The 23165-nt window shown below is 40.5% G+C and overlaps 1 protein-coding gene and 2 pseudogenes across 3 annotated transcripts; 2 read left to right on the forward strand and 1 right to left on the reverse strand.

Annotated features, from left to right (window-relative positions):
* Positions 1-264: 264 nt before the first annotated feature.
* On the forward strand, positions 265-2768 carry LOC104736192 (ETHYLENE INSENSITIVE 3-like 2 protein pseudogene; annotated as a pseudogene). Its single transcript, XR_015577758.1, has 2 exons — positions 265-403; positions 1000-2768. The product of XR_015577758.1 is annotated as an ETHYLENE INSENSITIVE 3-like 2 protein pseudogene (transcript).
* A 12782-nt stretch (positions 2769-15550) lies between these two features.
* On the forward strand, positions 15551-16756 carry LOC104736193 (NDR1/HIN1-like protein 13 pseudogene; annotated as a pseudogene). Its single transcript, XR_015578941.1, has one exon. The product of XR_015578941.1 is annotated as an NDR1/HIN1-like protein 13 pseudogene (transcript).
* A 205-nt stretch (positions 16757-16961) lies between these two features.
* On the reverse strand, positions 16962-19327 carry LOC104736194 (uncharacterized). Its single transcript, XM_010456135.3, has 6 exons — positions 19044-19327; positions 18621-18817; positions 18319-18399; positions 17694-17921; positions 17511-17585; positions 16962-17405 (listed from the first exon to the last, which is right to left on the reverse strand). The coding sequence occupies exons 1-6, from the start codon at positions 19156-19158 to the stop codon at positions 17154-17156; spliced, it is 948 nt and encodes a 315-aa protein (XP_010454437.1). The 5' UTR covers positions 19159-19327; the 3' UTR covers positions 16962-17153.
* Between the last annotated feature and the right edge of the window lie 3838 nt (positions 19328-23165).

A 23165-nucleotide genomic window follows, 5' to 3' on the forward strand; every position in this document is an offset into this window, starting at 1 on the left:
TTCAAATTTACCTAATAAGTTTTAGGTGGAAATTAAAATGAACAAGTTAAAAAAAAAACTGAAGAACAAAATAAAAATTTTATTAAAAAAAAAAAATCTGGACTAGAAATGGAATGAAACTCAGAGAAGATAAATATAAAAAGTTTACTATATCCTTACCAGAAGTAATATGCCGTTTGGAATTGAGTATTTTAGAGAGGCCTATACCAACACCACCTTTTCACAGTCTCTTCTTCTTATTTAATGCTCATAATACATATAGATACACAAACATACATATATAAGTCTCTCTCTCTGTCTCTTCTCTTTCTCAGGGTCCCAATAGCTTTTTCTTTGGTTTGAATTTGGTGGCCGAAGAAGCAACACACACACAAATAAGGTCTCCAAAGAGTTTTTTTCCTGGGTAAATTCTCTTCTTCCTTCGTTTCTGTTTTCTTATTACCCTTTTACGTATCATGATTGTTTTTTTTTTTTTTTTTTTTTTTTTTTTGACTTGTTGGGTTTGGTCTCTGTGATATCTTTTGTCCGATGGTTTCCTTTTTCACAATTTGCTAGATTTCCATATTAAAAGAACTGAATTGGGGTTTTTTTTTCCTGTCCGGAGAAAATGCATTAAACACATCAAAAATCAATGTTTTATAATCAAAGGATAGATTTGATGCTTTAGTTGTATAAATCATTACATGATTAGATCGTCATTAATCTCGTCTGTGTGCATCTGTGTATAGTTTATAATCTCTTGGTAGTATGTTGTGGTGTAAACCGTAACTTATTGGGTGAAATTGAGTTTCTTTAAACCTTTGTATTCATATGAATCTTAATTCACAAGTTAGATCTCTCGATATTTTTTTAATGAAAGTCTCTGTGTTTTTTTTTTTTTTTTTGTGGTTGCTTAAGAGTTTTTTTTTAATAATAATTTAGATTTTATTTGATATGGTGTAATTACTAGATGATGGTTCATTATAAAAAACGAACAAATAGTTTATGCTTATTTTGCAGATCCTGTGGATATGTATAACAACAACAACAATAGAGGGCTTTTCAGGGGTTTAGTTTGTAGCCCGGTGACTCCATTTACCGAGGGAGATGTGTGTTCTGATAGGCATAATGCTGTGTGCGACGACGATGCGTGTAGTGATGAAGAAATGGAAATAGAGGAGCTTGAGAAGAAGATCTGGAGAGACAAACAGCGTTTAAAGCAGCTCAGGGAGGTGGCCAAGAGCGGGGGGTTAGGGAAAAAGTTGTTGATGAACCAGCAGCATCATGGTGATGATCTTCTACAGCAGTCGAGTAAGAGAGCCATGTACAAGGCTCAAGATGGGATCTTGAAGTACATGTCTAAGACAGTGGAGCGTTACAAAGCTCAAGGTTTCGTTTACGGGATTGTGTTAGAGAACGGGAAAACTGTGACGGGGTCTTCTGATAATCTCCGTGAATGGTGGAAAGACAAAGTGAGGTTTGATAGGAACGGATTGGCTGCTATCATGAAGCATCAAAGGGACATCAATCTTTCTGATGTAAGTGATTTAGGGACCGACGTTGGGGATTGTACAGCGCATAAGTTGCTTGAGCTTCAAGATACAACTCTTGGTGCTCTCTTGTCAGCGTTGATGCCTAACTGCAAGCCTCCTCAGAGACGTTTTCCTCTGGATAAAGGCGTGACACCGCCTTGGTGGCCAACAGGTAAAGAAGATTGGTGGAATCAACTGTCCTTACCTCAGGATTGTCGAGGACTTCCTCCTCCTTACAAGAAGCCTCACGATCTCAAGAAGCTGTGGAAGGTTGGTGTTTTGATTGCTGTGATCAGACATATGGCTTCTGACATTAGCAACATACCGAATCTCGTGAGACGGTCTAGAAGTTTGCAGGAGAAGATGACTTCAAGGGAAGGCGCTTTGTGGCTCGCTGCTCTTAACCAAGAAAAGGCTAATGTTGATCAAATGCAAAACCCTTTTACGTTCTCTAGAGAAAACAACAACGCTTGTAACTTCCCTGTCCCCGGAACTGGTGACAGGGATGTTTTGTTTCCTGAATCTGCAAATTATGATGTTGATCAAGGGATTGGTGGTGGATCTCATCGTTTCAATCAGCAGTATCCTGAAGTTGACAACAACTTCAACTGTGTTTACAAGAGGAAGTTTGAAGGAGATTTGGGGATATCAATGCTTCCAACAATCCTAACATGTGAGAACAGTCTCTGTCCTTATAGCCAACCACATATGGGATTTCATGACAGGAACTTAAGAGAGAATCACCAAATGACTTGTCCTTATAAAGTCACTTCCTTCTACCAACCCACTAAAACCTATGGTATGTCCGGTTCAATGGTTCCTTGTCCGGATTATAACCGGATGCAGCAGCATCAGGTTCAGAGAATTCAAGACCAGTATAATCCATCCAACAATCTCTACAGACCAAAGGTTGAACAAAGAGGAGGCAATAGCGATGACTTGGTTGGGGATATGAGCCCTTCTCCTTTGATGCTGAATCATAATCCTGGTTTAGCTTTACCTTCTGACTTCAATGGCCATGCGGAAACGGTAGGAATGGTGAACAAACTGCAGAATCAAGAGCAAGAATTGCCCACATCTTGGCTTCAGTAAAGAAAGCTTTCTTGAGTTTTCTTTATATATTTTATAGTTTATAGCTTTGTTTCTTGCTCTTTTTTCTCTCATATTGAACACAGTTATTGATCTCACCATTTCATAGCCCTTGTAGCCATGGAGAAGATTAGGTTTTTCATAATAAGTTTAATAACCCATTCAAAATTTCCCAAGTACACTTCATTATTAATTTGAGTGAGGGAGGAGGAGCCTCTCTTTTTCGACAACAAAAGAATATGCTTGTACTATTTTGTGTTCGGCTTGGGCTTCAATAAGAGAAGGCCTTTGTAGACAGGCCCATATAAGTTTCAGGTTGTTATGATAATATTTACATTTTCTATATAGGATTTTTATTTTTATTTATTTTACTCTTTTTTTTGGTTGGAGAGAAAAAGGGAATATAGCAGTGCTCTAAAACGCGCTAGGCGCTCTATCGGAGATAGACGAACGCCTAGTCGTATACGTGAGTCTTTAGGCGGATATTTATATATACTAAATAATTATATATATATATATATATTTGTACTCGGAATTGCAGAAAACTAAGTAAATAAAGGTTTCGGGGAAAAGTGGAGTTAGTCCTTTTATTAACGAGATAATTTGAGATCGTCACTAACAAAGAGTCAAGATTGAGTTCGTCAGTTCACAGGAGAACTAACAAACAGAATAATGACGAGCTCGGAAGTGGAAATGGATTACACAAAAAACAATAACAGATATTGATGCAAAGTATTGCTCTCCAGGTAAAGTCTCGAAGTCAGGATCCTGATCCCAATAAATGCTCTCTCCTTTTGTAGAAGACTGTTGACCTAGGGCTACCTAGGGTTTTCGTCGTGAATTTCCGAGATTGCTCTCCGCGGAATATTAGTGGCTTTCTCCCAATTGTGTCGGGCCGAAATCATAATTAAACTGCTTTGTTGGGCCGAGTGGCATGTTGGGCGCAACCCATGTCCAACAATAGTCCCCCCCTTAGTCCTGAGAGCGGTAATTCTTCTGCGATCAGCGGGCGTGCTCAAATTGTCTGTAATATGCATGCTCGACACAAATTGTCTCGCGTTGCTTCTTGGGGACAAAATTGCTACAGTGACTTCTGCAAATGTCGGGCTCGTCTTGCGAGAGACACCAGGAATGTCCAGCGGTCTTTACTTTGAGTGCGGTATTCGATGAATTTCCCGAAAAAGAGCAGGTCGAAGATCGAGATGGCGGATTTTGACAGCAAAATTTCCGTTTTATTTACTTATTTATGTACCCTCTTGCTTCTCCTTCTTCTTCACTTCCTCCACTCCATAAAAAAGTAATTTTCTCTCTTTTATTCTTTTACTTTATGTTTGTGCTTTTTCTCTCTTCTTCTCTATTTTGTTTTGCCTCCCTTCGAACCTAGCCGCCGACCATCGCTATTCCTATTTCATGAGATCGCCTATGGTCGGCGGTCGGCGAGAGTCGTCGGTTGAAGATCTGGGCAGAGAGTTCAGGCCCGAGATCCGGTCAGTCTCGTTCAGCGGATCAAGAGAGCGGTTTAAACCTGGTCGGCGGTTCTCGCGGAATTGAGACTGGCGAAGCAGGTATCAACTCCGATTATTGCGAGGTCGGCATCTAGAGGTTAGTTCGACGATCTTGAGGGAGATGGAGGTCGGTAGATCTGAGGTTGGTATGTGCCGATGTGAAGAATGAGACTCATGGGATCGCGGGCTGCAGAATTGACGAACCGGGGGTTCGGCAACTTGAGCTGGAGGTCAGCCCTATATGCGGTGTGACTGAACGTGAGCTCGTCGGATCCGGCCTTTGCGAGCTCGGTGGATTTGAGCTCGGTATTATTGGAACCGGAGGTCGGCATCTTTATGCGAGATCTGTGGTTGCTAGTCCCGACGAGGGCTTCTGTTGGGTTTATGCCGATTTTCCCGAAGTAGGTGCTGAGATCGGCATTGTCAAAACCGTAGATCTCGACGATGGTTTATGCGGGATCAATGCCGATCTTCCCGAGATCGGCGTAGTCGAGGCAGGTGCTGAGATCGGCATTCCTGCGAGCGGGATACCAGCTCAGCGAATAGACGAGCCTGAGGTCGGCACTTGGAGTTGGGTTCTAACGAGGTCGAGATGGGAGATCGGCAAAGGGATGCAAATGAGGTTGACTCTTCCGGAGAGGTCGGAAGTCTCCTCAAGATTTAGGTTCGTCGACAGGCTGATGTGGTAATCGGAGAGCGGCGTACTGAGCTCGACACGAAGAATCTTGGGCGTCGGCGTGACTTTGGTGAGGTCTGCGATTTCGAGGACAGAGACAGGGAGATCGGTAGTTCTCGCGGGATCGAGAGAGATCGGCAGGATGTGGACGAAGTTGGCATTTCCCGCAAGGTCGGTGCCTCTTGTGAGATCAATGCTGCGAGCGGGTTCAAAGATAGCCGATTAGAGGTTGAGGTCGGCCACACGTTTCGCAACACCTCGAATGTCGGCCTTAGCACGGATGGCGCGTTCTAGTTGAAAATTGCGACTCGTCCTAAGGTGGGATCGTGTCGCGGGTCGGCTTTGCTGGTCATACAGATGCGCGCTCTTGCTTCAAGGTTGGTAATTCTTCGGGATCTAAGAGTTTGAGCGGTCTTACGAATGAGAGACTGAGGGAGGATGTGGGTCGGCAATTGGAGATTAGGGATATGAGAAGTCAGCGAGCTGGGTTTGAACCGAATCGAGGTCTACATAATGGGTACGGAGGTGACGAGGTCGGCCTTGCCCGGCCCAAGGCGGTGTCCTTGCGTATGGAGGTGACGAGGTCGGCCTTGGAGGTCGGCCTTGGAGGTCGGCGTGATGGCGATGACACCGATCTTATGATGGGAGGTATTGGTTTTGAGTGGGGATCGCGCAGCGTTGGCGAGATTGAGGTCGGCGAGAGTGAGATTGAGGTCGATAGTGTCAACTCAAGCGAGATGGTCGATAGTGTCAACTCTAGAGAGATAGTCGATCTTCTTCGTCGAGCGGGGTCGAGAGGTGATGAGAGAGCTTGGCGAGAGTGAGGTTGAGGTTGGCGCGAGCAGTACTGCGAATGAAGTCAAGGTCGGCTAGATTGAGGTCGGCAGTGTCAACTCTCCTGAGGTGGGTGATTGTCGTCGTCGAGAGGGTTCAAGAGGTCGAGAGAGAGGTCGGCGCGAGCAGCTCTACGGATGAGGTCGGCAGGCAAGGACTGATGGGTGCTCTCGCCCTTGTGGGGGCGATATGAGCGAGAGAGGGTTGTGAGGTCGGCTTCTAACATCCTCTCATGGGAGCGGCAATGTGAGGTTTGATCGTCAACTTGAGCGTGGAGGAGAAAGTTTTGAGGTCGGCGCCTAGCTGGAGGTTGGCGCTCAGTAAAAGAGCGGAGGTAGGCGTAAAGCTTGAGGTAGGCACCAAACTTGAAGAAGGCACCAAGTTGGAGGTAGGCACTAAGTTTGAGGTCGACACCAAGATGTACGTAGGCGCCAAACTGGAGGTCGGCACTAGGTGAGCGTCAAGCGTGAGAGTGTCGAGCTTGAGAGCGTCGAGTGTGAGCGTCGAGCGTGAAAGCGTCAAGCGTGAGAGCGTCAAGCGTGAGAGCGTCAAGCATAAGAGCGTCAATCGTGAGAGCGTCGAGCGAGAGAGCGATGATTGTGAGGGCGGCGAGCATGAGAATGGCAAGCATGAGGGATGCGAGCAAATGTTTGATATGCAGCTCGGCTTTGTGTTTTACCAAAGTAAAGTGGTAGGCAAGACTGACTCGTCGTACCTTTAGGTGCGGCTTTTGTGTCCGGCTTATCTTGTTGGTGTTTGGGGTCTGCAAGAACTTACAAGCCTGAGCTTGGCTTATTAGCTTAGGCGCTCTCAAACAAGTGCAAGACTTGCTCGGCTTTTTGGTTTGTTTCGAGATGTATTTTACGGGGTGAGGCGTCTCTCGGCTTACCCTGTTACGTGTTTCGAATACCAAGTTTTTGGTTGGTAGTTGAGATGTGCTCGTCGTACCTTTTAGGTGCAGCCCTAGTGTCCGGTTTACCCAGTGGGTACTCCGAGGTCGGCAAGAGTGTGCAAGTAAGAACTTGGCTTATTCAAACTTGACCGCTTACTAGCTGAATGCGAGACTGGGCTCGGCTTTTTTTGTGCGGATTATTTCACATCTGCATCCATGTGGAACGCGTTTTAAATCGTACACCTGGCCAGGGCGACAATGTAGAAGTTGGACACTCGTTAAGACGGACTCGTTCGAGAGAGCTTGTTTGTGATTAAATGTATTCTAGTGTAATTTCTACTTTTATGTTTTGTTATAACTGTCCAGAGATTGGCATTAGATGCCCCCTTTTATCATAAAGGTCGAGTGGTGTTGTAGGAAAGCAGCGGTGAGCTCGTAGTAGTTATCTATCGAATTGGCTTCAAGACGAGAAAACCAACTTAGTGCGTCAAGGGCTAAGTTTTCCACAAACATCTGACAACATCCATCATCGTATTCTTTAGGACTAAAGTGTGCTCGGTTGATTGCAACACTCATCGATGTTAAGAAAGGTTTTGGGTCGGTGAGCCTGTTTTACGGGATGAACTTGAACTTGTTGATGTAACAAACGCGAACGCTAGAGATTCTTGTCGTGAAGGGTGAGTGTTGAGCCTCTTCGAGCATCTTCTCAAAGTTGGGGGCAGCGCTTGTTGCTCGATGTATCTTGGCTGAGATGTCCTTTACGATCGCTTCGAGTCGCTGGATTTTTAAATCCTTGTAATCTTTCAGGTCGTCTCGCGGATTGTGCTTCTGCTCTTGATCGGCGGGCGCCCCGACCCTTGTGTCAGCAGGCTCCTACTACGCTTGCTACGATGGTGCGTCTGCTCTTGATCGGCGGGCGCCCCGTCCCTAGTGTCTTCGTCGAAGGATCCTTTGATGATGGACGTCGGTCGGCGTCTATGACCCTCTGAGCGTTCCTCGACTGGCGGTGACAGCGGTGGTAGTGTGTTCAGGTCGGCAGGGTAGCTTGTGTGTCGACGATCATGCCTTCTTTGTTGGAGACTGTTAATTTGGTCATGCAATGCTTCTTGTGTTGCAACGAGTGCGTCGAGCTGCTCAGCTGTTCGTGTGTCCCAACTATTGACCTTTGCGAAGATAGTCTGCATCATATCGTCGAAGGTGGAGGTGGGAGAGTGCGTGTTCTTATGCGTCCCCATCGTTGTTCCGAAGGTGATGGTTGTTCGAAAGTGGTGTTGAATTCTTCGCTGGAGTTTCCTGAGTTCATGGAAATGGCGACCGTCTGTCTTGATCGTCAAAAAGGAGCGCTCTACTCTTGCCCCACGGTGGGTACAAATTGTTTGTACTGGGGATTGCAAAACACTAAGTAAATAAAGGTTTCGAGGAAAAGTGGAGCTAGTCCTTTTATTAACGAGATAATTTGAGGTCTTCACTAACAAAGAGTCAAGATTGAGTTCGTCAGTTCACAAGAGAACTAACAAACAGATAATGACGAGCTCGGAAGTGGAAATGGAATACACAAATAACAGTAACAAATATCGATGCAAAGTAATGCTCTCCGGATAAAGTCTGGAAGTCAGGATCCTGATCCCAATAAATGCTCTCTCCTTTTATAGAAGATTGTTGACCTAGGGCTACCTAGGATTTTCGTCGTGAAATCCCGAGATTGCCCTCCGCGGAATATTATTGGCTTTCTCCCAATTGTGTAGGGCCGAAATCATAATTAAACTGCTTTGTTGGGCCGAGTGGCATGTTGGACGTAGCCCATGTCCAACAATATACTAAATAATTATATATATACTAAATAATTATATATATAATATATAAATTATAAAATAGTTATATTTTTATAGCAGTTATTTATGCAGATTCAGTCATGGCTCATAGCAACTGAATTTTGATGATAATCCCCTCCAATTTTACTGAAAAAATAATACAAAAATATAAACCGAAATAATTAAATAATCAAATTATGACAACAGAACGTGATTGTTACTCCAATAATCGGTAGCCACAACCAACAAACCAAAAGTATGAACAGAGGCATTAACAAACTATTACTAGTATAATATAATATTAAATAATAAAGAAAAAACTGTACCACAAAGACTACGATACACGAAAGTGACCATGAAGCAGCTTCTGTTATGATAACGAAATTAATAACTCAACAAATAGAACCAAGATAGAAATGATAAACGAAACAATGTTCAAATAAAACGCATCAACGTCATCTCACAGAGAGAAACCGGCTAAACGATGAGGAAAAGAGAGTTCTCGAAAGTATTTTACAAAACCCAAAATATTCATAAGCATAAAGATGAGCTAAACAATGCTCTTATACTACTAGTGCCGCTAACAGTGTTAACGTTTATTTAATTGTCGTTACGTTGACATCCTTCAACCGCAACCGACATTTCCAGCTCCATACAACTCACCCATCACACGTGACTCGTCCCTTCTTATCTGCGTCACTCTGCTTCACACGTGCCAGTGCCAAATCCCAAATACTATAACAAAGCTCCCCCGTTGGAAGAACCTTGCCCACAAGGTTCAACAGCAGGAAACTTCTTCTGCAAGTCATAGAGATACTCCCACGTTGCATCCGCTTCAGTTTCATTAGTCCATTGAACCAATACCATCGTTGCTGCACGACCCTGTCTATTAACCATTTTGCGATCCAAGATAGCCACCGGTTCTTTAAGAAGGACATCCACAACCACAGAAGGTAGCTAAGTCGATGTGAGCACATTACCCACTGCTGCTTTGAGTTGAGAAATGTGGAACACTGGATGAATAAGTGAACCCGCCGGAAGCAGCAGCCTGTAAGCGACCTTACCACATCGATCAACAATCTTGTATGGACCAAAATACTTGGGGGCTAACTTCTGATTAGCACGAACCACCACTGAGCCTTGACGATACGACTGTAACTTCACAAAGACCAGATCTCCAACAGCAAACTCCCTCTCTGATCGATGAGCATCAGCTATTTGTTTCATCCTGTGTTGAGCCCTTAAGAGATGAAATTTCAGTATCAAGAGCATTGGTTCACGTTCTTTCAAACTCCTTGCTATTGTCGCCACTTTGGACTCTCCAGGAAGATAGGGTAAGTGGAGAGGAGGAGCTTGTCCATAAACTGCCTCAAACAGACTCAAATGCGTTGCAATGTGAAAATTGGTATTATACCAGAACTCGGCCAAAGGCAACCACTGAATCCACAAGTGAGGGCGATCACTACACATACACCGGAGATAACTCTCCACACAACGATTTACCACTTCTGTCTGACCATCACTCTGAGGATGGTAGGCGATGGAAAAGTGCAAATCGACTCCCTGCATCGCAAACAACTCCCGCCAAAACGTACTGAGAAATACAGTATCTCTGTCACTTACAATCGAGCGAGGGCATCCGTGAAGCTTGTACACAGTGTCAAGGAATGATATAGCCACAGACATAGCAGTGTAAGGATGAGAAAGAGCCATGAAGTGAGCTGCCTTTGTCAACCTGTCGACCACCACAAATATGACAGTTTTACCTGCAGATTCCAGAAGACCGTCTATGAAGATCATTGACAGGTCAGTCCAAATTGCTTATGGAATATCTAGGGGTTGGAGTAAGCCAGGGTATGCCGCTGTGTCGTATTTGCACCGTTGACACACCACACAACTTCGAATATAAGTTTGGATATCCACAACCATTCCTCTCCAGTAAAACAACCCTTTCACCTTTTGATACGTTGCGTCTCTGCGAGAGTGTCCGCCAGAACCTGAACAATGCTTCCATTGGAGAATTAATTTTCTGAGTGGAAGATCATTAGGGACCAAAATTTTACTTTTCCTCCTCAACACTGAATGTACCCACGAATAATGCTTCCTAGCATTTGGATTTAAAGAGAGCTCCGAAATGAGTTGTTTCAACTCCGCATCTGTGTCATAATGAGCTTGAATGTCTTTCATCAAATCGCACTCTAACACCGACATGGCCATATGAAGAACCTCTGCTCCTTCAACTCGGGACAAGGCATCAGCTGCCACATTATCTTTACCTTGTCGATATTGGATCTCATAGTCGAATTCCAACAACTTTGGGAGCCATTGTTGTTGAATTGGTGTGTTTAAACGTTGCTCCAGGAGATACTTGAGGCTTCGCTGATATGTTTTTATGATAAAATGATTGGGGAGTAGATAGTGTCGCCACTTCTGAACCGCAAAAACCAGTGCCAAAAGTTCTTTCTCATAGATAGATAGGTTTAGCTGTTTACCCTTTAAGTGTCGACTGATAAAAGCTAGAGGATGACCCTCTTGCATAAGCACTGCCCCAATTCATTTCGTGCTTGCATCTGTTTCCACCAAGAAAGGCTTGTCAAACCGTGGCAAAGCAAGAACAGGCGCCTGACTCAAAGCCAGTTTAAGATGGTTGAAAGCCTCCAATGCCTCAGGTGACCAAACAAAAGAGTCTTTTTTAGTGAGCAGAGTCAAAGGTCGAGCAATTGTGCCAAAATTCTTGACAAAACGCCTGTAATACCCTGCAAGACCTAAGAACCCTTGCAGTTGCTTCAAGTTCGCTGGTACTGGCCACTCTGCAACAGCGTTGACCTTGGCAGGGTCCGTAGACACTCCACCAGCAGCAATAAAATGTCCCAAATACTCAACTTTAGTTGTTGCAAAAGCGCACTTACCCTCCTTGGCATACAGTTGGTTCAAACGCATAGTGTGAAACACTTGCTGGTGATGTTTGACATGATCTTCCATATTCAGACTATATACCAATATATCTTCGAAAAAGATTAGGACGAACTTACGCAAGAACTCCTTGAACACTGAATTCATCAACCCATGAAACGTCACTGGAGCGTTGGTTAAGTCGAAAGGCATAACTAGATATTCGAAGCGTCCACTATGAATCTTGAATGCCATTTTATTGATATCCTCCGGTTCCATTCGAACTTGATGATAACCTGCACGCAAGTCTATCTTCGAAAAGACCGCAGAACGTCCTAACTCATCCATAAAGTCCTCAATTAATGGAATAGGGAACCTATTCTTAATGGTTAACCCATTTAGTCCTCTATAATCCACATAAAGATGCCAAGTTCCATCTTTCTTCTTCACTAACACCACCGGAGAAGAAAACGGACTTGAGCTAACGCGTATGGTGCCTGCTTTCAATAACTCTTGAACAATCTTGTCAATCTCATCTTTATGATAAATTGCATAACGATAGGGCCTTTAATTCACTGGATCTGCTCCTTCCTTGAGCACAACTTGTGGTTATGATCCTTTCTGAAAGGAGGTAGAACTGTTGGCTCCCTAAAGATGTCAGAATAGGTCTCCTTCAGTTGCAAAATAGACGCGTTGTTGGCATTCTCATCCTGACTAGTTTCCACAGCGAATAACATCATTTCTTCTTGTTCCAACACTTCGTTGGCACATATCATGGAGATTTGAGCCGACTCCTCTTGGACCTTGTTAAACTTGGTAGCTTTTATCGTTCTCACTGCACCTTGCTTGATTCCGTGAAGCAGGATTCTTTGTCTTTTCTACCAGAATCCCATTTCCAATTTCTGCAGGTTCCATATCATATCTTCTAATGGGGCCAACCATTGAACTCCTAACACCATGTCACACCCTCCTAAAGGAATTAACATGAAATCGTCTTTGAAAGGAGTGCCCTGAAATGACCAGTCAAACTGTGTTACCCAGCCCTGAACTCCGAGCGTACTCCCATCTGCAACTATTACATTGGTAAACCCCGCTGACTGCACTGCAACTCCTAACGTCTTAGCTGTTCTAGGATCCATAAAATTATGTGTGGATCCGGTATCTAATAGGATGAACAATAATTTCTTGCCATGTACTCCTCTCACTTTCAGAGTCTTGTAGTCAGTGATCCCTGAAACTGCACTGATCGAAACCCTTGGCATATCACCGTCTTCCTCACCAGTGACCTGAACTTCCGGAGTCTCCCATTCGCCTGGTTCTTCCTCCACTTCTATCATATAAACATGTGACTTCTTATGCTTTAAATAGTGGTCAGGAGTATATTTCTCATCACAAATGTAACATATCCCCTTGGCACGTCGCTCACTCATTTCCTCTTGAGATAAGAACCTCCTGTTCTTAGGTGCCACCACGCTAGTATCATTGTCAAAAGACTGGACTACTTGCTTCTCCTTCTCAGTTGCCTGTTTTTTCATCATTGGACTAGCAAAGTTTGATTTAGACGACGACCACCCTCCTGAACTTCCTTTCTGCACTAGGTGAGCCTTCTCATACAACCTTCCCAAAACCAAGCATTGACGAACAGATTGTGGTTGAAACATGCGGATATGCATCTGTGTGTCCAACCTGAGGCCAGCTAGATAAGCTCTCATCAGATAATCTTCAGAAAGAGTCACCCTGTTTCGTATCAACTCAAACCGTTGATGGTAATCAACAATGCCATTCGTCTCCTGCAACTGCTTAAGCTCTGCAATGGGGTCATCCAACACATCCTCAAAGCGTTCCTGCAACAACAATTTATAGGATGGCCAATCTCGCGAAACATTCCTTTCCAACGGTGTCTGAACCAAGGACTGATGCCAAGCTGCCGCATGACCATCAAAATGCATCGCCACCATCTTAACCTTGAACTCACCAGGGGTGAAATCCAGAGAGAAAAAATCCTCCACCTTGAAAAACCACTCCGATAAGCGTTCCCCGTTGAATCGAGGAAACTCAACCTTTCCAACTCTAGTTAGTCCAGAGTAATGATTCGGATAACCCCCACCATCACCCCCGTTCTGATAACCCAAGCAATCTCCTTTGTTTTGATTACCCGATCCATCACTTCTACCACGATCAGATCTCTCAACCAAATGTTCTGGTGTTGCCGATACTACTGGAGCCTCACCCCCACAGATTTGTTTTCCATTGGCCTTTCCGTTGGATGCATGTTGTTGTCCATATTTCATATTCGCCATTTCAAACATATCGGCAATGTTTGCGTCAATTTTTTTATTTTGTTCAATAATCGCAACTTCTAAAGCTGAAGTTCGATCAAGTACTTGTGCGATCTGAGATCCCAGAGCATTCAGTGTCGATTCAGCTACCGGAATCACCAATCCACTCGTACCCACCACTTCGTCAGCTCGAGTAAGCTGAGATCTTGTTTCCACCACCATTGTTTCCGAGGAATCGCTAGCTCTGATACCAATGATAACAAAATTAATAACTCAACAAATAGAACCAAGATAGAAATGATAAACGAAACAACGTTCAAATAAAACGCAGCAACGTCATCTCACCAGCAAGAATCTCACGGAGAGAAACCGGCTAAACGATGAGGAAAAGAGAGTTCTTGAAAGTATTTTAGAAAACCTAAAATATTCATAAGCATAAAGATGAGCTAAACAATGCTCTTATACTACTAGTGCCGTTAACAGTGTTAATGTTTATTTAACTGCCGTTACGTTGACATCCTTCAACCGCAACCGACATTTCCAGCTCCATACAGCTCACCCTTCAAACGTGACTCGTCCCTTCTTATTTGCGTCACTCTGCTTCACACGTGCCACGTGCCAACTCCCAAATACTATAACACGTTAAGAAGAAGGTCAATCGAAGTAGAGAGATAAATTAAAGAGGAATACTGAATAATAGAGAAGAGCAATAGCATTTAACGAGCTATGAAAACGAGTTATAGCCGGAGAGATTGTATTTAGGGTTTTTCATAAGTATTAAGAAACTAGGTTTTTGTCAACTTAAGAAAGCGTAGGGACGACATCTCGGCGGTGTTGTATACGCGGACTATGTGGTGCCCAGGCATCCGCTTTATAAAAAACGCATAATAAGCCGTATAAGATGTATTTGATACGTTACGACATCGAATAAAGAATAGGCGGCGCATATACGGGCAAAGCGTCCACGTTTTAGAACACTGGAATATAGGTTCTGGGAGTGTGAACTGGAAAAATATATATATATGATTTTGTCTCTTTATATGAGATATTTTTCTATAAATACTTATGTTTCCATTTTAAAAGTACTGAATAATTTAAGAGATACCTCTACATATGTAAAACATATTTCAAGAAAAAAAAAACTCAAATAAAATGGTAAACTTAACTATAAGTTATTGCCAAATTATATTAATATTTGAATAATTTTTGGTTATATCAAATATTATTATTTATTTATTTTAATTAAAAATTATTTTGAGTATTATGAGATATTTCTACATAAATCACATATCAAAAAATTAATTCAACTATATGCTATATTTTTATTCCCGAAAATATATATATGCCATCATTGTTTTTTTCAAGCGATATTCAATATATATTTATATAATGAAATCAAATTTAAATTGAGAAACTAAACTTAGATTCAAACTAATGTCAAGACCTTAGCTTATTTTATTGAACTCTACTTATTTATCTTTAACTGGTTATACACATATTATATGTGACATATACATAATAAAATATCTCGAAATATGTTGGTATATTGGTCAACGAATATGAAATCCCTAAATATCAAGTTTACAAAGAAGCAACTAATTGGTGAAAGAAAAGAGATATCAAGTGTTATAGTTATAACTGATACACTTGTAATTTCTTGTTAAAGTTAACAAAGAAGATGATACTAATGTATTGATACATTCGCTTTATTGTTATCATCCACTATAAAAGGTTTTAACATCCTACATCTTCAATTTTTTGTTTTTTTTTCGTTTTCAAGATATCTCAATTCAAAGTTTCCATAAACATAAACCAAAAGTATTGACTTTCGTAATCTCTTTGGTAAACCCTTCCATTTCTAGGCTTTCTCCAATTGGTTGCCATAGTGGACACGAATGGAAACTTTAATACACCTTATCATCAACCAAATCATAAATACTTATTATTACCTTACCAGAATCTCTAATTGATATGATTATTCATGCAATCACGTCCTAATCTCTCCAAGTATACACCTTTCTGTATTTAAAACAAATTATAACTTATTAAATAAAATAAGACAAAAATAGACCAATCAAAAAAAATTAATATCCTTTTTGACTGTCACAAGAAGAAAAAAAAAACTCAAAACATTCATTTCTTTCTGAGCTCCAAAATTCAAGAAAATGACCTTCGAGAAAACACAAGAACTGACCGGCGAGAACAACTCCGACGGTTTTCTAAAGAACAAAGACGGCCACCACCTATCAGAGCATCCGTCGATAGACACAAACGATACTTCTTCGAGCTACTCCGTCGATTCTCAGAAACCGAGGCTCAGGCCACCGCCTGGGACTTACGTCATCGAAATCCGTAAAGATGAGATTTACCGTGTTCCTCCGCCGGAAAATGCTCACCGTTACGAGTACCTCTCTCGTCAGAAAACAAACCATTCGCCTTGCCGGCGGTGTTTTTGTTATTCCCTCGCCGCTTTGCTCATCCTCCTCCTCCTCGCAGCGCTCGCCGGCGGAGTCCTCCTTCTCGTTTACCGTCCGCAAAAGCCGCAATACTCCGTGAGTAGAGTCTCCGTCACCGGACTCAATCTGACGACATCGTCTCCTATCTCTCCGGTGATCGTTGTTAAGCTGCGAGCTCAGAACGCAAACGGCAAACTCGGTTTGATCTACGCTATAGGGAACGAGGCAAAGGTTTTTTACGACGGGATGGAACTTGGCAACGGCAAGTTCACGGCGTTTAAGCAGCCGCCGAATAATTTAACGGTGATTACGACGGTGTTAAAGGGTTTGAGTATCCAGTTAACGAAGGCGTCGCGTATAGGGTTGACGGAATCGCAGAAGAAAGGTGAAGTGCCGTTTGGGTTTAAAATCAAAGCGCCCGTTAAGTTTAAGGTTGGCACCGTTACGACGTGGCCGATGACCGTGACGGTGGATTGCAAAGTAACAGTGGATAAATTAACGGCATCAGCAACTGTGATAACGGAAAATTGCGATACAGTTGTGAATTATATGATGAGCTAAGTTTTGTTTTATGCCTTAATGATGTGATATGTTTATGTTTATGAGCATTTCAGATTTTGGTTCGGTTCATGTTTTTTTTTTTTTTTTTTTTTTTTTTTTGTAGTTTGCTTAATTTCATCATAGTTTTTTGAAGTATAATTGAAATTGGCTCCGTTCGAAATCAACAGTTCGATTATTTTGTTCTACATTTGGAAAATGAAAATACAGTCAACTGAAATTAATAATATATAGAACTAAAATTAGTAGAAAATCTGAGTCAAATTAGAATCTTGATAAGAAAATCATGATTTCAGGTTAATGAGATATCTTACCATTAGTTGAAAATGAAAAAAAAATGAGATATCCTACCATTCATAGATCAACTTTATAACTTTTGCAAGTTTAACTAGATTTTAGTGCAAAGGACAAAATCACAATTTTGCATCCCCTGTATCCTAACTCCTAAGTAGTTGTAGTTGAAATCGAACTCTCTGGAATTTCAGATTAAATAATATAGTAGGCTTAACCGAGGAGTTTAACATTCCATCAATGATTCCACAAACGAAGACATCAGTATCAGACCAAATTTCTAGTGATGTTTGGACATAGAAACAGGCATCAAAAATATACATCTAAAGCCCTAAAACAGGAGTCCTTAAACAGGTTTTTTACCTCAAGTGCGCAGTACTACGGGTTACTCTTCTCGCATTTGCACCACTAGTGGAAGCTAAAGAAGCTTGCGAAGCACTGTTTTCAGTTGGGTCTTCGTGACTCCTATGTTGTCTTCTTCTCTTGGATTTTGGACCTGTGGCTTGGGTCTCGTTTTCCTCCTCATCATTCATTGCTTCTTCAACCGCTTCTGCTTTTGTAACCTTACCCAAAGGCCATTGCTTGCCACAACCTGAGCAACGTTTATCATCCTGCAATTTCAATGTGATTCAGAATGAAAACTACTATTGAAGTCAAACAAACGCAAATTCCATTGAGGCCAAGGACAGTCTAAAAAAGCTCTGTGTGGTGTGTACCCTTTGAGATAACAATTGTTTGAGGCAGTACTTGTGTATCCGGACAGCGCAACCTTCGCTTGGACACACATCCGCCTGGAAAGTTGGATACAATTGTCAGAAAACAAAACAAATCAGATATGAAATTACAGATAATATTTATCACCATTGAATACTGAATCCCAATCCAAACAGGTTTCTGACCTTTACTCCAGCTTCATTGCAGACCTCACAGGGAGGAACAGCACTGTTCCTGAACCAACTGCGCAGGTCAAGAAGAGATCTTATACCAAGTCCGATGTTGCCCTCTCTTGTGCGGCACAGCCATTTGTCCCTTACAAGTTCATCGAGAGTTTTTTCCTTTTGTGACATTGAAAAGTTCTTGAATGCAGCAGGGACTTGCTGTTGACTGCTGCTGGCTTCACTTGATATCTGAGATATTAACACAACATCAGTCGAACCGTAACAAATACACTAAAATTATAATAAAATGTGGTTATATAGGAAAGATCCCAATTAGTTGTCTTTATCAAACAGACAGAAGAGAAATTTGACATTCGTTTTCCATAGTGATCCAACAATCATAACTGGGGAAGAAACACGCGATATCATACAAGAAGAATATAACTCAAGAGTGCATGATTTGATCAACGAGCCTACAAGCGACAAAGGTAACTATTGTTTCAGATTATATCATACAGAACAGAGTTCTTTCTAGCAACGCTGTAAGATAGTAGCAGTTTTAAAGTCACCATGATCAGTATATTGAACAGTGAATATGAATGGTTACTTTTGTCAAAATATACATAAGTCAGGGACTAAGATTGACCTGGTTCTCCAATCGGATATTGAGTGCATCAAAGCCCGATATGCAACCTTGAGCAGCTTCATCCTGTGCAATTGCTTCTATCTGCCAGAAGTTAAAGTCATCAGTGTCGCAGAAAACTAGCACAGATATTGACTTTACACATAGCCCAAAATCATCCAAGTGCACACATAGCAAGAAAAGAGACTTACAAAGCCGACTTAAAGATGTGATAAAATCATTACAAAGGAGACAAAGACATTTGATCAACAAGGAACAGAACATAAGCCAGATAGTAACAAAAAAGATCTGAATGTGACTCTTACAATGCCTTTAAAGAATGCAATCTGAGGCACAGAATACTTTGTCCCGAGTTTGGATTGGTCATCAGACACATTGTTAACCACTCCATAACAAACTTGGCCATCATACTGATCTCTACAAGCTTTCAACTCAAAGTGAACATATGATAGTTCCTTGTTTATCTCAAGAAGGTACTTGTCAAAATGCTTTTTAACAGTTCCTGCATCAAAAAGAACAATCAATTCTAAATCGATTTAATCTCCTCAAAACTTAGTATTGCCAATTCATTCAACATAAAGCTTATCTCACAGAGAGTAAGAAACTAAATATTACCCACGATTAAAATTGCCGTAAAATTGCAGATTTTGACTCAATAAAAATTCAATCCAGCGCAAACCCACGAAAATTACTTTGATAATTCATACAAAATTGAGAAAGAGACGGACCTGGGTTTCGTCCGGTGACGCCGGTGAAGATTGAATAAAATTCTCTCTCCTTGAGAGGACCTCGTGAAATCAAAGCCTGAATTAGCGTATGGTGCTTCCAGCTTAGCGATACCATCCTCAGACCCCCCTTCGCAATTTCGCCTTATGAAAAAGTTAGGGTTTTAGATTCCTAGGGCTTTCTGTGAATTACGTTTTTTTCTTTTTTTTTTTGGGGGGAGAACGAGAGAGAGATGGCCGGAATCGTATCGACTCGATGACGTAATAAAAATTAATTTTTGACAGCTAATTTTTTTACAGGTTAATTTAAGGAAAATTAACAAATCAGACAATGAAACGTGTTGGAATTGCAAAAGGAAAAATGACATCCACACCCACTTTCTCCTAAAGTATTGACACTTACACCCACTTTCTACTATCCCTATACTTTTCTTATGTCAAATTACAATTTACACTCTTTAACTAAACTAACCTTCTCTTTCTACTTTTTTTTTCCTTCTCATCTCTCTCTAACTTTTCTCTTTCTTTTCTAATATTTTTTTTCTTTAACATTTATTTTTCGTTTTCATTACTAAATTTTAAGTTTAGTAACTTTAGTTGGTAATAAACATACTAAATTTTAAGTTTAGTAACTTTAGTTGTTGACAAACAAAAAATAGTTAACCTTATACCCTAAATATTAAATCCTAACACCACATAGACACTAAATCCATATAAGCCCAAAAAACGTAAACCTTATACCCTAAATCTTAAATCCTAAACCCTAAACCATACACCTTGAACCCTAAATCCTAAACCATGAATTAAAATATAGACACATCATCCACATACTTAAACCTAAACTTTTAACATTAACCCCTAAATCCTACACCTTGAACCTTAGACAATACAACTTGAACTCAAAACATAGACATTGAATCTATATACCATCTAAAGTCTAAACCCTAAACTATGGGTGATGTTTGAACATGCAACAAACTTGTCAATAAATTTCATCTGGATTGCTTGTCCACGTGGTCAGAGTTTGGTGGATAGGCTTAGAGATTAATAATGACCATGTTTGTTGTGTAGTATGCTTCTAGTGACACTTCTAAGTTCTAATATCTCTAATTCTAGCTTAAAAATAGTACAAAAACATTTGGCTAAAAGACATCTAAGTGGCTAAACTATAGTGATGTTTGAACATGCAACAAACTTGTCAATAAATTTCATCTGGATTGCTTGTCCACGTGGTCAGAATTTGGTGGATAGGCTTTGAGATTAATAATGACCATGTTTATTGTGTAGTATGCTTCTAGTGACACTTCTAAGTTCTAATATACCTACTTCTAGCTGAAAAATAGTACAAAAACATTTAGCTAAAAAAAATCTATGTGGCTAATTTATCTTGGACAAATTTCTGCTCATGTAAAGAATGAGCAAGATATTATAAGATAAGTATCCATAACTACTAATCCACATGATTGATATTCAATGTTCTAAATAAATCAATGTTGTTAATTTTTATTTTGTTTATTAACCACTTATGAGTGTATATATTTCTGGACCAACACAAAATATGAAGCAAGGAGCTCATGGTGTCTATGTATTTAATTGTGTGGATGTTGTATGATGATTCTTTGGTCTGTCTACATTGGTATCCACAAAAAAATATCCACATGATCACATCCATAGCCACCATTCAACTGCTATTCTTCAGCTTAATGTCTAGATATGCTTTGTAAATCCATGGAGACCTATCCACAGTTTTTCTATCCACTAAACTTTGTGTTTTTTTTTTTAAAGTGAATAGTTTTGGTTTTAGGTTCAAGGGTTTATGTTCTAGGATTTAAAATTTAGAATTAAAGGGTTTTGTACTTATTTGGTCTATGTTGTGTTATGGATAATATGTTATGGATAAAGATCTAACCAAATTTATGTATGTATATTTTGTATGAATAAACACAAGTAACTATCTATTAACAATACTGCAATTGATTATCCACTTATAATTGAACAAATGTTCAACGACTGATGGATACTGTATAATCTAAAAAATCATAAAAAATATAGCAATATGTATCTTAAAATGTAGAAAATATATAATCATAACATATTTTATATAAATAAATAGAAAATTTGTTTTATGATAATAAATAAATATATTTTACTTTGTTGAAGTGTTAACAACAAAAAAGAAGAGAAAAAGAGAGAAAAGAAGGAGAGAAAGAGGAGAGGGGCAAAATCGTCCAAAATGTGTGTGTATCCTTACAAAAAACTTGTAAAAGTATAGGAAGGAAGGAAAGTGGGTTTTGGTGTCACAACTCAACACCAAAGTGGGTTTTCGTGACATTATCCCATTGCAAAAAATGACTTCAAAAGGAACTGTCAAAAAGCGAATCTGTATTTAAGGGCAAAATGGCGGGGAAACGAGCTATTACCCCACAAGAACTATCATATCTCGCTGGATGAAACCCGAACTTGAGCCAAAATCTATATAGTCATGTCAATTATGACCAATCTCTATGTCCCCCAAATTAAAAGTTCTACACCTATATCCCCATGAAAAAAAAGTTCTATATCTAGTTACACCTAGACCTGGTTATGTGACGGTTTACTATTTGCTTAACCGTCTAACGAATAGCCTAAACCACATTTGACCAGATTAAACCTGATTTTACCCGAATTTGTCGATTTAACCAGATATATCATCCTCTCAATCTCGAGAAAACCCTAAATCGAAAAATCCCCAAATTTCTCCCAACAAAACCCTAAATCGAAAAAACCCCCAAAACTTGAAGAACCCTAAAAACTGCGATTTCGAGTTCTTTCGAGTTGAGAGACGATGTCGTTAGTTGAGAGAGATCCCGGAGGTTCGTCGCTAAAATCCTCAAGTCCAACATTCCTCGAGATCAATGCATCTACCTCATTCAGCAAAGCTTCATCGACCCACTTGAACGTGTGTTCATCGTTCTGAAGCTACCAATTTCCCAATAATTAGAACCAACCAAAATCATGAAACAAGAAGAAAAAACAAAACTTTTACCTTATTTGTTGCAGCAAAACTACAACGGTAGTATCTCCGGTAAGGATTCGGATCAGATTTCGAGATCAATGCCACAACAACTTCCCCGCACCAACATCTCTTTGGCACACCGAAAACTCTTCCTCTCGCACGAGAACTGGAAGATCCGGTCGACTTTGTTGATAAATTACTCATTCTGGAGCTCGAATTTGATAATGGGAACCCAGAAAAGAAGACAGAAGAAGAACAATGTCAAGTTGATTGTAGGATTCGTGATATTTGAAAATTGGGAATTTGTGGGTAAGGAATCGGGTCGTGACTATGTAGGGATCGTGTCATAATTGGTTTAATTTTGAGTTTGTATTGTTTGGTATGCGGTTCACCGGATAAACCGAAACAATTCATTTCCAGGGGATATAGGTGTAGAACTTTTAATTTGGGGGAACATAGAGATTGATCATAGTTGACATGGCTATATAGATTGTGGCTCAAGTTCGGGCTCCATCCAGCGAGATATGATAGTTCGTGGGGGGAAATAGCTCGTTTCCCCGCAAAATGGCATCATTAGCATCTTTTACAGGTTACAAAGCACAATGAATAAAAAAGTAGACTGCAAATTATGTGTGTCACGCTCACATCAGTTAAATTACAAGCTTGTTACTTGTTAGAATCAGAACATGTTTAACAACTTAGTTGAAACTTGAAACCATGTGTTACATAGTTCTTAGCATAGAAATATAAGTTGAACAAATCCAAGCTATAGAAGAAAAAAAAATAGCATTAATTTTCAAAAAAGATTCATAGTAATCATATATATCAAAGACCAAGGGGTCCAATCTAACCATTGAGCAGATTTTTAAATCTTTTTGCTAATAGTATAACGAACAATTTGGTGTAGTAGTAGCATGACTCACAGTGAGTTGTGAGTTCAACATATGTATACTACTGTTATGAATGGATAATAACGTAATTTTGTAAAAAGAAGAGAGAACAAAAAAGAAGAAGTTAAAGATGAAAATGACCACCTGCAGCTAGACAATTAATGGGGAGAGAGAGAGAGAGAAGAACATAGGAATGGGAATGGGAGAGGTTTTACAAGATGACAAAAACCCACCCACACA

This window comes from Camelina sativa, chromosome 13 (genome assembly GCF_030686135.1).
Source record: "Camelina sativa cultivar CO46 ecotype springtype chromosome 13, ASM3068613v1".
Lineage (NCBI taxonomy): Eukaryota > Viridiplantae > Streptophyta > Magnoliopsida > Brassicales > Brassicaceae > Camelina > Camelina sativa.